This window comes from Falco cherrug, chromosome Z, assembly GCF_023634085.1.
Source record: "Falco cherrug isolate bFalChe1 chromosome Z, bFalChe1.pri, whole genome shotgun sequence".
NCBI lineage: Eukaryota > Metazoa > Chordata > Aves > Falconiformes > Falconidae > Falco > Falco cherrug.
Genome location: NC_073720.1, coordinates 54,595,255 through 54,607,255, shown reverse-complemented (window position 1 = coordinate 54,607,255; position 12,001 = coordinate 54,595,255). Strand labels below are relative to the sequence as shown.

General features: G+C 42.7%; 1 protein-coding gene across 2 annotated transcripts in view; it reads right to left on the bottom strand.

The window, feature by feature from the left end:
* GAK (cyclin G associated kinase) overlaps positions 1–11,583 on the bottom strand; it is a 77,123-nt gene extending 65,540 nt beyond the window's left edge. For both annotated transcript variants that reach the window (XM_055698856.1, XM_055698857.1), the window contains exons 1-2: positions 11,276–11,583; positions 315–376 (exon numbers count right to left, since the gene is read on the bottom strand). In XM_055698856.1, coding sequence (XP_055554831.1) covers positions 315–376; positions 11,276–11,417 — 204 coding nt within the window. In that variant the 5' untranslated portion in view covers positions 11,418–11,583. The remainder of the gene's footprint in view (positions 1–314; positions 377–11,275) is intronic.
* Positions 11,584–12,001: the final 418 nt, after the last annotated feature.

Sequence of the window (12,001 nt, the reverse complement as noted above, 5' to 3'; positions counted from 1 at the left end):
CCCATACAGGTAACTAGGAAAAATTCCTTATACTCATGTAACAGAATGCTTGGGAAGCGTCATGGATTTCTAGACCAAATGAAGACAAACAGCAGTAGTACCCAACAGAGCAACTCCCATCTTCAACATCTAAATGTAAAGTGCAGGCCCCTAACAGGAATGACCATTCTGAATACAGGTATGGTGTGCTAAAAACACCACTTCATCATTCTGATGACTTGTTCAGTGGCATACACAAAGGATTAACTATCATGCTAAAGCACCAAGCAAAAAGACAGACCTTGTAAACTTGTGGTGAAGTAAATTTGTTTTACCTTTAAAGCATAATCTTTGCCACTTCCAAGGTCTTGAGCTTCATAGACAAAAGCAAAACCACCTACAAAAAGAAGGCACATAAAGTCAGTTTTAATCTCAATATTCAGGTAAACAGTTATTTTTAGTCTAACAAATCTAGTACAAGAGTATAGACACGTCTCTGAATGCACAAATTATACGTATTTTTCAGTGGCTTGCCAAGAGCATGGGTAACCTACATACAAGAGCTAAAATATTCTCTTCCTTTCTTTTACATATGCCAGAAGCACTGTTACTTTCGTGCACTCTGTCAGTCTGCATATGCAGATTTCCTAATGAAGCAACCTTTTTTTTTAACGCAGGTCCCTATGCAACCAAGATTCACTACCGCCAATACTACCTAATGATTTTAAGTAAACTACTCCTTTGTTTTACACTGTTAGGCTTCGTATAAAAACAGCAATAACCAAGGGAGATAAAATGTTAAATACATACCTCCTCATACTTTTAGGATAATTTCCATGCTTCAGACTTCATGTTAAAAGTGGAAAGCATTTTCAAGCACTGAAGCACATAATTCCAATGACAGCGATACTGTTACTAAATGCAATTTGTCACTGCATACAGCATTATTTTCATTCCAACTTCTTTTGTCAGAATATCTATTTCATCAAACACTACTAATTTGTTCAAGAACACTGCAAATTTCCACAAAGTAAAAAAGACTGAGAAAAAGTTACAGGTCTACTAAATTTCCTCAGTTGCTAATTATGTTAATCTAACTATCAAAAGAACATATTTGAACAGTTCTACTCCCATTGTAAAGATCCTGGTATTACTCCAATTTCTTCTAGGAATGTCATCTTCATGGTTACACAAACACTGTAGTTGCATACATGCTCACTGTGTATTACAGAGTATCTTTAGTAGATTAACAACCAAAGTGACAAACTTCAATGATTTGCCTTTCCACTCTTTTAATATAAATGCTATCTTCATTGAACCACATAGTGATGTTTTCTCTAGCAATAATTTGGAGAATAAACACAGAAGATGTCAGCAAACCACATAAGCCTAAGGGAATAAGGTAACTAAAGAATGAACCACCACAGACAAGAAAGAAGTTGACAAGGCCCTTTTAAAAAAAGATGCAGAATCCAGGTCAGTACAGTCACATTAGTACCCAATACCTTCTTGTGGATGGGGAATATTAACAAAAGGCTTGAAGTGGACACAGCATTTGCTTTCGCAATTCAATAAACACAACATTTTTCAAGAAGAGTTTTACATGGCAATTGACCAGAGTTCTCCAAGTACCATTCTGAACGGTACTGCCCACACACCTTGTCATTTTTCCAGTAGCATGCAAAACACTAAATAAGTGACAGGCTGCTGGATATTACCTTTGCTTTTGATATCTAAATAGGAATTACACACAAAAACAGCAAAACCAAGACTGCACTTGCAGGAAGGACAAGCAAAAGACAGGAAAGAGTTAAAGTACTAATGAGAACACTGAAGATGACAGACAGTAAGGGCTGCTGTTCATTCCCACCATGTATCACCCATGCATGCATTGTGCTTATCCATTTACTTTGACCTATCCTATAAAAACAGTTTTGGTACTTCCCACAACAGAAGTTTCCTTAGCTTTTCTAAAGCCCCTAGTGCAAGTCTTCTGATCAGCAATTACACTCACCATTTCAGGCACAGATGGGAGAGGGGCCAAAGACAGAATGAAGTCCACACTTACCATCATCTTAAAAGCATTACCTCAAGATACTTTGCTTCTTTTTGAATGAGAACATACGCAAGAAGAACATGGTTCTGGACAGTGCTGATCAGTTACGACTATTGCTTACAGATCGCATAGAGCTGGTGAAAGAAGCATGGTAATTTGTGAGTCATCCTTCCACTGAAGCTGGATGCTGGGAAACCATGGGTTTTGACTGCTCTTCCCAACCAGTTCCCTATTCACATCTGGGGGCATGTCCCAGGTTTCAGAGGCCGCTATCCTAGTGAATTGCAAGCCCCCACACCAGTGTGTACCAGTCACTACATTACAGAGCTACTGCCTACACATCTTTGACCTACACAGATGCTGCAGACTACCTACACAATGGAAGTACTGCTGGCCCTACAGAAGGAAGTCATTACATTCATCCTGATCAATGTTTGATTTTATTCTAATAACCCTTCAAACCCACCTTGAAAATATATGCTTCCATTTGCAAAATTAGGGACTTCAGGCCAGCACAAACTTCTAGAACATTAAATCACTCTGATCAACTGTGTACACGGCCAAGGGTTCCAGGAGGGCTGGAATGGGGCAAGACTGCTCTTAATTGCAAGCATACACCTTGCTAGTACCTCTACAAATGTCCACAGACCTACATGCATGTTGTAAAAAAAAAAATCTATCTATGCTTCATTCAAATGCATTAAGGGCCCTCCTGGAAATCACACATGTGAAAGCACCTATGCATCAGAATTAAGTCATCAAATCAATTCAATGCATCACTTTCAAGCATGTACCTGATTAACACCCAAGCTGATCCAAACTCTGAAGAAAGGCCCTAGAAGCACTGCTACCTTTCCAACTACTTCAGCTGGTCTGATAACCTTTCCTACAAGCTCTTCCTACAATACAAGAAATGTTTACAATATAGACCAAGTTTCACATTATCACTAAGCTTAATCCTGTTGACACTGAGTACAAAGGAGTAAAAGGAGGAATCAGTGTATACAACTAGAAAAATATTACAGCGAGTCTTCAAAAAGAGGTATTTCTTAAACTTTCACAGAAGTCCTGATCATCATACAGTCCTCCCAAAACTCTACACACATTCAGTTGCCCCAAAATTTTCTTTCTGTTCACAAATCTTGAAATTCATGCTTAAATCTCAGCCACTTTTATGAAAACTACACAAGTTCATTTCTTGATGGAAAAGGCTGTGTTTTTAACACTTAGAATCACAACATTAAAACCACTTCAGAAGGGCTCCTGAAGTTTAAGTAATTTCTGTTCAATTTCAATAAACCTCACTTCAATCAAAAACAATTAATTTCAATTCTCTTAATAGCTAGCTAGGAATCTAAAGAAATCTTATATTCAGCTTCAAAACATGCACTGGATGTAGGTTTCACTATTCATTGAAAGTCATTAATGTTCATTTTGGCCTAGCAGCACAAGTGAACATTTTGGGCAATGCAAGCCATTTAAAAATTACTTCCTGTTATCAACAGAAGTTAATACAAGCTCTGCTTCAGTTAAAGCACAGGTATTTAAGTGAAGCATAATTACCATTAACTGAAAATCCAGTGGAATCTCCATAGAAACTGCCCATACTAGGATTTTGCTGCAGTTAAATACAAAGCTGGCAAGACTCAACTTGTGTATTAGCAAAATACTTCGTTTACTTACTACATTTTCATAGAAGGGGTCAACAAAAGGAAAAGTAATGAAGAGAGTCTTCTTTAATGTCATTTCAATGGTGTCACAGCTTACTAGAGCTCCTCATGCAGTAAGATCTAACAATTTATTAGAGGTATTAGAATAATAAGCTGAAAGGAGAAACTTCATTAAAATAGTGATAGCTTCAGAGTACACAAGTAGTTTAAAAGATGCACTTTTAGTTCAGTGATGGTACCTTAAAATCAAGTACTGAAATGCTAAACAGATAGTTAAGTTCATTAAACTTTTCGGAACTCCAAACAAAAGCCAGTGGTATCATGCCTGATTAAATTCCTAATTCATTGCACTGGTTTTATAGGTAAGTTCACTGCTATGGCCTCTAACCCCACCCTTTATAGCTATGCCCCTGTCAAAACATCAGTTTTAAGTTTCTCATTCAGTCACTTCATTGTTTCACCTGAACACAATTCGTTCCCCGCAACACTGCTCATTCCAGGTGGTGGTTAGTTCACAACTACTGCAGCTCTACAGCTGATAGCAATTTTAAATTATGGATTTTCTGGGGTACCAGAAGAGGTATAGTAAGTTGCAAAGATGGCTTTTAAAAAAAGTAAATTAAAAGTATCTGTTATTGGTGAATTTTTTTTTTTTTTTTTTCCACAAAAGGCAAAATTAGTCCTACCTGCTTCCTTATTGTTTTGTTTAGGGTTTGAAGCTGGCTTCCTTGTGGAGCTAGTCTATTAAAACAGTTTTAATATAACCTGAATAGGGACAACTTCACTGACAAAACTTCTTTGCCCTAACAGCTTACTCCAGGCCTTCTGACCAATGTAGTCTGCAATATAATTCGCAAAAATTTTAAGAAAGTTTCACCTGTTTAACTATAACCACACCAAGGATTTCACAGTCAACACAGCCATGGCAGTTAACGATCACATTCCTACACCAACATACCTGTATGAACAAACACCTGTATACTAGACCCAACTGAGGCAAATGACAACATGAAAGTTAAGAGTAGGAGGACTTTGGTTTCTTTCCTAGGGGTGCAGAAAATATATTTTTATTTGGGGTGGTTTTGCTCATTATTTCCACTCACATAAACACCTGAGACCATTTTAAGTCAGTTTTCTGAAGTTTTTTACATCAGCAGAATCATCTTAGCATCTCCCCGTACAGGTTACCAGTGTGCATATATGTACACAGCCATCCCAGCTCTTGCCCTGAGACACTAAGTGAGAGGGCTGGAGGGGCACAGGAAATCGGGAGGGGACACAGCCAGGACAGGTGACCTGAACTAGCCAAAGGGATACTCCATATGACAGGACATCATGCTGAGTATATAAACCGGGGGAAGAAGGAAGGGGGGACATTTGGCATTATGGCATTTGTCTGCCCAAGTAATGGGTTACACGTGCTGGAGCCCTGCTTTCCTGGGGATGGCTGAACGCCTGCCTGCCCATGGGAAGTGGTGAATGAATTCCTTGTTTTGCTTCGCTTATGTGCACAGATTTTGCTTTACCTATTAAATTGTTCTTATTTCAACTCTCAAGTTTAACATTCCTTTCTGATTCTCCTCCCTATTTCTCTGGGGGGGGGGGGGGGGGGGGGGGGGGGGGGGTGGAGTGGTGCGTGAGCGGCTGCGTGGAGCTTGGTGGCTGCCGGCTGGGGTTAAACCATGACACTAGTTTTTCCACTGACTAAGCATTTCATAGTCCCTTTCTCAGAACACAGCCCAAGCTCTAAAAATGGTCTCAGATTATTATTTTCTGCCACAAAAATTATCACAGAAGAAAACTAGTTTTCTTTCTTTTCTGCAGCGCAAGCTTAAACATAAGAGGTTCACTATAGCGTACCACACCAGCTCATGAAAACGGAGTAGCCAAAGTACAACAGTCCGTCCCGGAATCAATCTTGGCTCGTAGCAGATCCAGAGAAACACGCTAGACCACAAAGCTTACCAGCCTCACCTTTCTGGCCCACGCTGAGACCATCTGATGACTTCCTCTGCATTAGGAAATTAGCCCTACCTCATTTGCTTTAATAGGAAACAATCTACACTCCTCCTTACACCACTGCAGCCCACAGGCATTACTCCTGTCAGTATTTTAGCATCCTCTTGTAAAGATTAGAAGACCCTTTCTTTTCCAACCCAGAGGTTTGCCTTCTCCCTCAAGTTAAACCTTGGCATCAACATAATATTGAATAAGTTCACTGTACTATAAATCAAATTGGATTTAAATCTGCTCCTTTTTTTATCCTGTCCTTGTTTTCTCTGTCTTCAGTGATTTTTTCATAGAAACCATTTCAGTGAAATGACAGTTTTCCTACTTATCAGCTAGTGAAGCATCAAAATAGGGACATCAACCACAACATAAAACTGCTTACCACTGTAATGTATTGTTTCATTGCACACTTAACTAGTTATGAGAAAAGGGTGGTGTGAATAGCTTCCTGTTTATAACAACTTGGTATGACTTGTCCACTCCCTTCCCAAATACTGACCAAATTTGTTCCCTTATCAATACTAAGTAGCTTATGTTTCAATCATAACTTCATTAAAAATCTGTAATTTTAGCCTGGGCTCCATGTTAGCTGTTTTTCCACCAGAGTACAGGCAACATCCTTAATCAAAGCAGAAAGGATGCTCTGTGATTGTTGCCAAGCATTGATTCATAAGCATGTTTTTTGAAGTCCAGTCACATAATTGTGTCAATTTCAAAGTCCTAATGATATCAGCAGAGTTCAAATTAAATGTAAATATGCTCCAGTTACTGTAACTTTAGCTATTGTGCTGAGCGCTCATGAGGTCAAGCATGGAATTTTTTAACAGGAACTTATCTTAGAAAGCAGCTTTTCTTTATTAGAAAAATAAACACCTGAGCAGTTAAGGAAGCACAGGATACTTACAGAATGCCTACAAAGCATACGGTGAAAGTAACAGCCATAAGGGTATTTTGGAGTTAACTTTGAAATGAATAGGGGGCACTGACTCAAGTGACCACCAATGACCAACCAGGATCCGCATGCATGCATAGTATATATAGCTTTGCAATGATAGCAATATGGAAACGTAGTAGCTAGGAGGAGTCAATGTGACATATAAGCTATACCAACAGTTTATGTAAATTTGAGCATATAAATTCACTAAGTTTTCTGTCCAACTTTGCACTCCATTTGGGGAGTTTTTCCCAACTGTCCTGATTCTGCACACAATCAAATAAAGCAATGTCTCCTTCCTAAATGTAGTCTTTTCTGCATTTCAGGAGCTCAGGTAAAACAGTAACACTAATAACAAGATTAAACAGGCCTCAAAAATGAAGTATGGCTCTAAAATCTGGATTTTTTCCCATGACTTGAGAAGTAGAGAGGTATGACACCCTAAAACTTTCAGCGCTCACCTGGAAGCAGGAACTGCTATACCTCAGAAACATCAGTTTTAAAAAACGGCACTGTTCCACTTAACGTTGAAAAACTTCTCTACATCTACAGTAAAGGGAATGCAAACTGGAAAGCTGCTAGGTCAGCATGCTTCAGTTCTTCACAGAGATTATCATATTTTTCTCCTACTTCCAAAAACTCTGCCTCACACATTATTTGCAGAGTAACTGTCAGTTCATCCTTTACATGACACGCTGTTGCAATTTCTCTTTGATTTGATACAAGCTCTCCTCCTTTCATAGTAACTCCAAGCATCTGTCAGCAAATCAAACTAAAACGTTTGCTGAAACTTGACCATTAAGTGTCCATTGTAATTCTGCTGCCCAGAGTTTTATGAATTACTTCCATTAAAAAAATAATCCACATTTAATTATGTTACCACCATCCTATAAATCCAGAAGTTGCAGAGACCATGAAATTGTATCTGTAAATTTGGTAAACTGTAATACTGCCTATTCACACTCAATTTACTGAAGGAACCTTGAAGTCTAAAGCAGCAACTTTTTGATACTTTAATGACAGATGCAAGTTTCACTTTGTCAGAATGCAGCTTGTAACAAGTCATCTACATGACTTCCATTCAATGACAGCTTTGTAAACTCCAAAAAAATTGAAGTCTGTAGCTGCTACCTTTCTGACTAAGGAATGATGCTTTCTTCATAGTGAAGAAATGCATCAGCAGTCTCTCAACAAATAATCTGAGAGCCCAGTGACCAGGTTCTATTCCTTCTACAGTATAGGTAGAAACCAAGAAGTTTCCCATACTTACTTGTCCACCATCTTTTAAGTGTCACCATTATCAGGTAAACAAGCATAAGGTCTTATCAGAAGACCTTATGTCCAACGCAGGCAAAAATGAAAGCCAGCAGCATCTAGCATTTGAAAAACACATTTGCAAGGTTGGTTGTCTATGCAAATATGCCAGTTTACAGGAGCAAGAAACAAGAAATTTCTGAAAACTACTCTTTAGCCTGCTGTGGTCACTTGCTCTCCCCATTCTCACCTAAAGTCAAATGTGCAGGCTGCAAGGATTCCTGAATCATTAAGAACTACTTTAGTCCCTCAACTACCTAGTACAGATTGATACAGGAATCCTGACATTCCTGAATGAAAGCGATGGATACTCCAGGATGTTAAATGATGAAGCAGAGAGTCGGCATAAAAATGCACATACTGTTCATGTGAACAGTAAGCGATCTGACTGAGGCTTTTCAAGAGAGTTTAAGCCTCTCTCACCTAACCCTACAAAACCCAAATGTGTTAGCAAGCATTTGGAGAATTACCACATATATCTGGACTATACACATGCAGTCACCCTGGTGACAGCAGACATCCATGTTGTGATATAAACAGGTACAGTATACTCAGACTGCAATGACTTATGGCCATACAAGAGAGTGCCCTCTGTCACAAGAGTGTAAGATAGTTACTTTTACTAATATTGTCTACTTCTATACGCAATCAATGACTATTCTACTTAAGTAAAATTGTGTGGCAGTCTGTGCACTTAACTGGAGGACCCAAAAGAACCACAGCTGAACCAGCATCACACAAAGGGCAAGTAGGGATTACATGTAAAGGCCCCAACCCACCTTCTCTAAAAATTTCTTAACTGCAGTAAGCTACCAAAATACCCAAGTAGAAAATACAGGAGACACTATTCTAGGAACACTCAGTCTGTCCTGTGACACACTTCAGTCTGCTCATGCATTTGGAGGTAGTATCAGCACTAGAGATCATCACCAGCCTGTCCCCCCCAGGTTGCTCTCAACTTCCTGCAGCAGCCCACCACGAATCCAAAGGTGGTGCTGCCAGTTTCTCAGCTTACAGCTTGGCCAAACGTGTATTGCACCGACACAGATGGGCAGCACACTCCAGAGCTGGAAAGAGCTGTAGAGTGCGAGAACAACTGAACTTACACTGCCATATAATACTCGGTAATGCTAATCCACAGACTGTGTTCACACCAACTGAAAAAGCACCAGACTGTACGATCTTATGGAAAAGGCTACCCCTCTGCACTGGCTGATCACACACAGTTCATCACTGATTTGAAATCTAAATTCAGAAAGCTGCACTTTACGTTCTAGTAGTGAATTTAGCATGAAAGGACTCCATTAAAAAGTAAAACAGATTCTGGATTTTTAAGTACAGAAGAGAATGCTTATAAACCACAGTTATGCAAGCATGTATCAGGAGGTGTCAAACACAGGTTCAGAGCTCAAAGATGAATTCAAGTTCAGCCACAAAATAAATTATACACTAAGACAAATACAAGTCTGAAGACAGCAAGAGGCTGGGACTTTTGCATTTTGTATTTATACTGAATTTACGTTAAGGGTTGTTCTAGCCCAGCTATGCTGGCTGGAAAGTCTTACTTTCTAGGTAAAGTAAGCAGTTAGGCCCAATTTCAGTCAGGGAAATACAGAGAAAAACAACATGAAATGAAACATGGAACACAAAGCAGTGGTTACAGATCAATTCTCAAGAACACCAGACTTAAAGCATGTCTCCATTTGCTTTAAATCATCTAACCTGGCATCCTTCCCCTGACATTTTAGAAAGCCTGTGTCAGATCGTGGGAGACAGCAGGCTGCTGCCAAAGTAACATATGAAATACTTGTTTCAGAATCAAGAACTGAACAGCAGATATATCTCAGATAGAGCTTCCTGCCCTTCCTTTCCTTTGTTGTTCTTTGGAAACTGCTGTGGTCACTCCTGGTAGGAATGTCACAATAACAGCAGCACCAGCCAGTTCATTCAGCATTCACGCCACATTGAATGCCAACATTTCACTTGCAACTCTCTTTCGCGAAGAGCATCTAAGTAAAGGCTGAAGGCAGCATAGGACCTGAAGTACTGTTTTAAATGCAACTCATTACCTACAAAACTGCCAGGTTTTGTCTGAGATCATATGCCAGACGTGTTTAAGCATTAAAAGTAACAACTTATTTGTCCTTAAGAAAATAAAACATCAGTGAAGACCATGTCCTGTTGTTTTACATGAGCAAATTTTTGGGGAGTTTAGCTAAAGTAGCTGGTCTTGAAGAATCAAATTTTTCTTCCACGCTGGTCACTAAGATTTCAATGAAAAACTACTCAGGGAAAAAGATAATCAATACATCTATTTATAAAACTACTTAAATACAAAGACAATAAAAAGCAACTATAAAAAACAACTTAAATAATGGAAAGGGGCTCTGAAGAGAGCTTTGGGATATTTAACCTAAATAATACTAACCATCTGTATAAAGTTAATCAACTATAACTGCATTAATATGTACAAATTCACCTTTTAGTCTTTTGAGACAAGCTTCCAATGTCTCTTCTACAGGAAAAAACTAAAGCAATTCCTGTGACCACAAGCACAAGATCCAAATCTGCGCTAATTTCCAAGTAGTGTGCACACCCCAAACATAATACTTATTTTAAAACAGAGCAGCAAGTAGTGTGCCAAGGTGCCTACCCAAAAATCCACTGAAACTAAAAACTGTCCAGACATTCAATTCCTGTGCTTCAGCAAAGCCTATATGCAGGCCGAGATCAGCTTCCTGACATTTGTGTTTAAAGTTAATGTATTTTCCTGCCTTTCCGCTTTTAAACACCCCAGAACGGCACAGGCAAACATGCACCTCGGCATAATATTATACATCTTTGCTTATTTTTTGTAATATACACGCAACCCAGCACTTCCATGAGGACCTCCCGTGGATCATGAACTCCTTGGAGAGTTGTATTACGCGGTGAAAGCATTCCACCCCGTAACGCAGGCGAAGCTGCGGCCGCACAACACGCCGGCCCGCAGCGGGTGCTCCGAAGCCCGCTAACAGCGCCAGCGCCGCGCTCCCGCACCCGGCCCTCGCCGCGCACCCCCGCTAACCCGCTGCGCGGCCCTCACCGAAGCCGCACTCGGAGGCCGCAAGCCCCGCGGCGGGGCCGCCTGCCCTCGCAGCACGAACCCGCCGGCCCCGGCCCGGCCCGCGGCGCCGGCCCGCTCGCCCCCACAAGGCCTCCCCCGGCCCAGAGGGCAGGCCGCCCGGCCGGGCGAGGGGCGGCGGGAGGCCCGAGGGGAAGCGCGGCCCGGCCCTGCACGCCCCCGGGCGCGCCGCCGCCGCCGGGTCTTACCTTCTGCGATGACCCGCTTGATGCGCAGCTTCATGTCGCCCAACTCCACCGTCTGCCCCACGAAATCGTTCTGGTCGCGGCTGGCGGCCCCCAGGGAGCCGGGGCCCGCTAGGAAGTCCAGGGCGGACTGGAAGAGCGACATGGCCCAGGCAGGCGCTGTCCGGCTGGCTGCCGAGGAGGCGGAGGGGCCAGGGGGGTCGGTGAGGTGAGGCGGGGCGGGGAGGCGAGGCGGGGTAACGGGGCGCGGCGGCTCCACCAAGCTACTGACTGCGACGGCCGTAGGCCGCCACCGCCTCAGCCGCCATTGCCTCCGCTCCTGGCTGCTTCCGGGAGCGATACGTCCTATGTGACCTCACGGGGCCGCCTCCCGCCAGCCCGCCCCGCCGCCGCAGCCCTCCCGGCCGGCCCCGCCCTCCCGGCACGGCAACCGGGGACGGGCGGGCCGGGGCTCGCCTTCCCGCCTCGTGGGCGGGGGCACTGGGCCGCGGCGGGGCGCAGGGGCCTCCCGCCGCTGGAGGAGCCGAAGGCTCGGGGCGGGCTGGTCCAGGCGCCCCCGGCTGCCCCCCGAGGCACCTTGGATGCCGAGCCGCCGCGGCCTGGCTGAGGAGGAGCGGGCCGGGGCGGCTGGGCCGTGCTCGGGGGTGGGAGCAGGGGCTGGGGGCGGTGGACACCGGGCTGGCCGCCGCCGTGAGCAGCCGGCAGCTAGGCCGCCGCCGAGGTAACGCT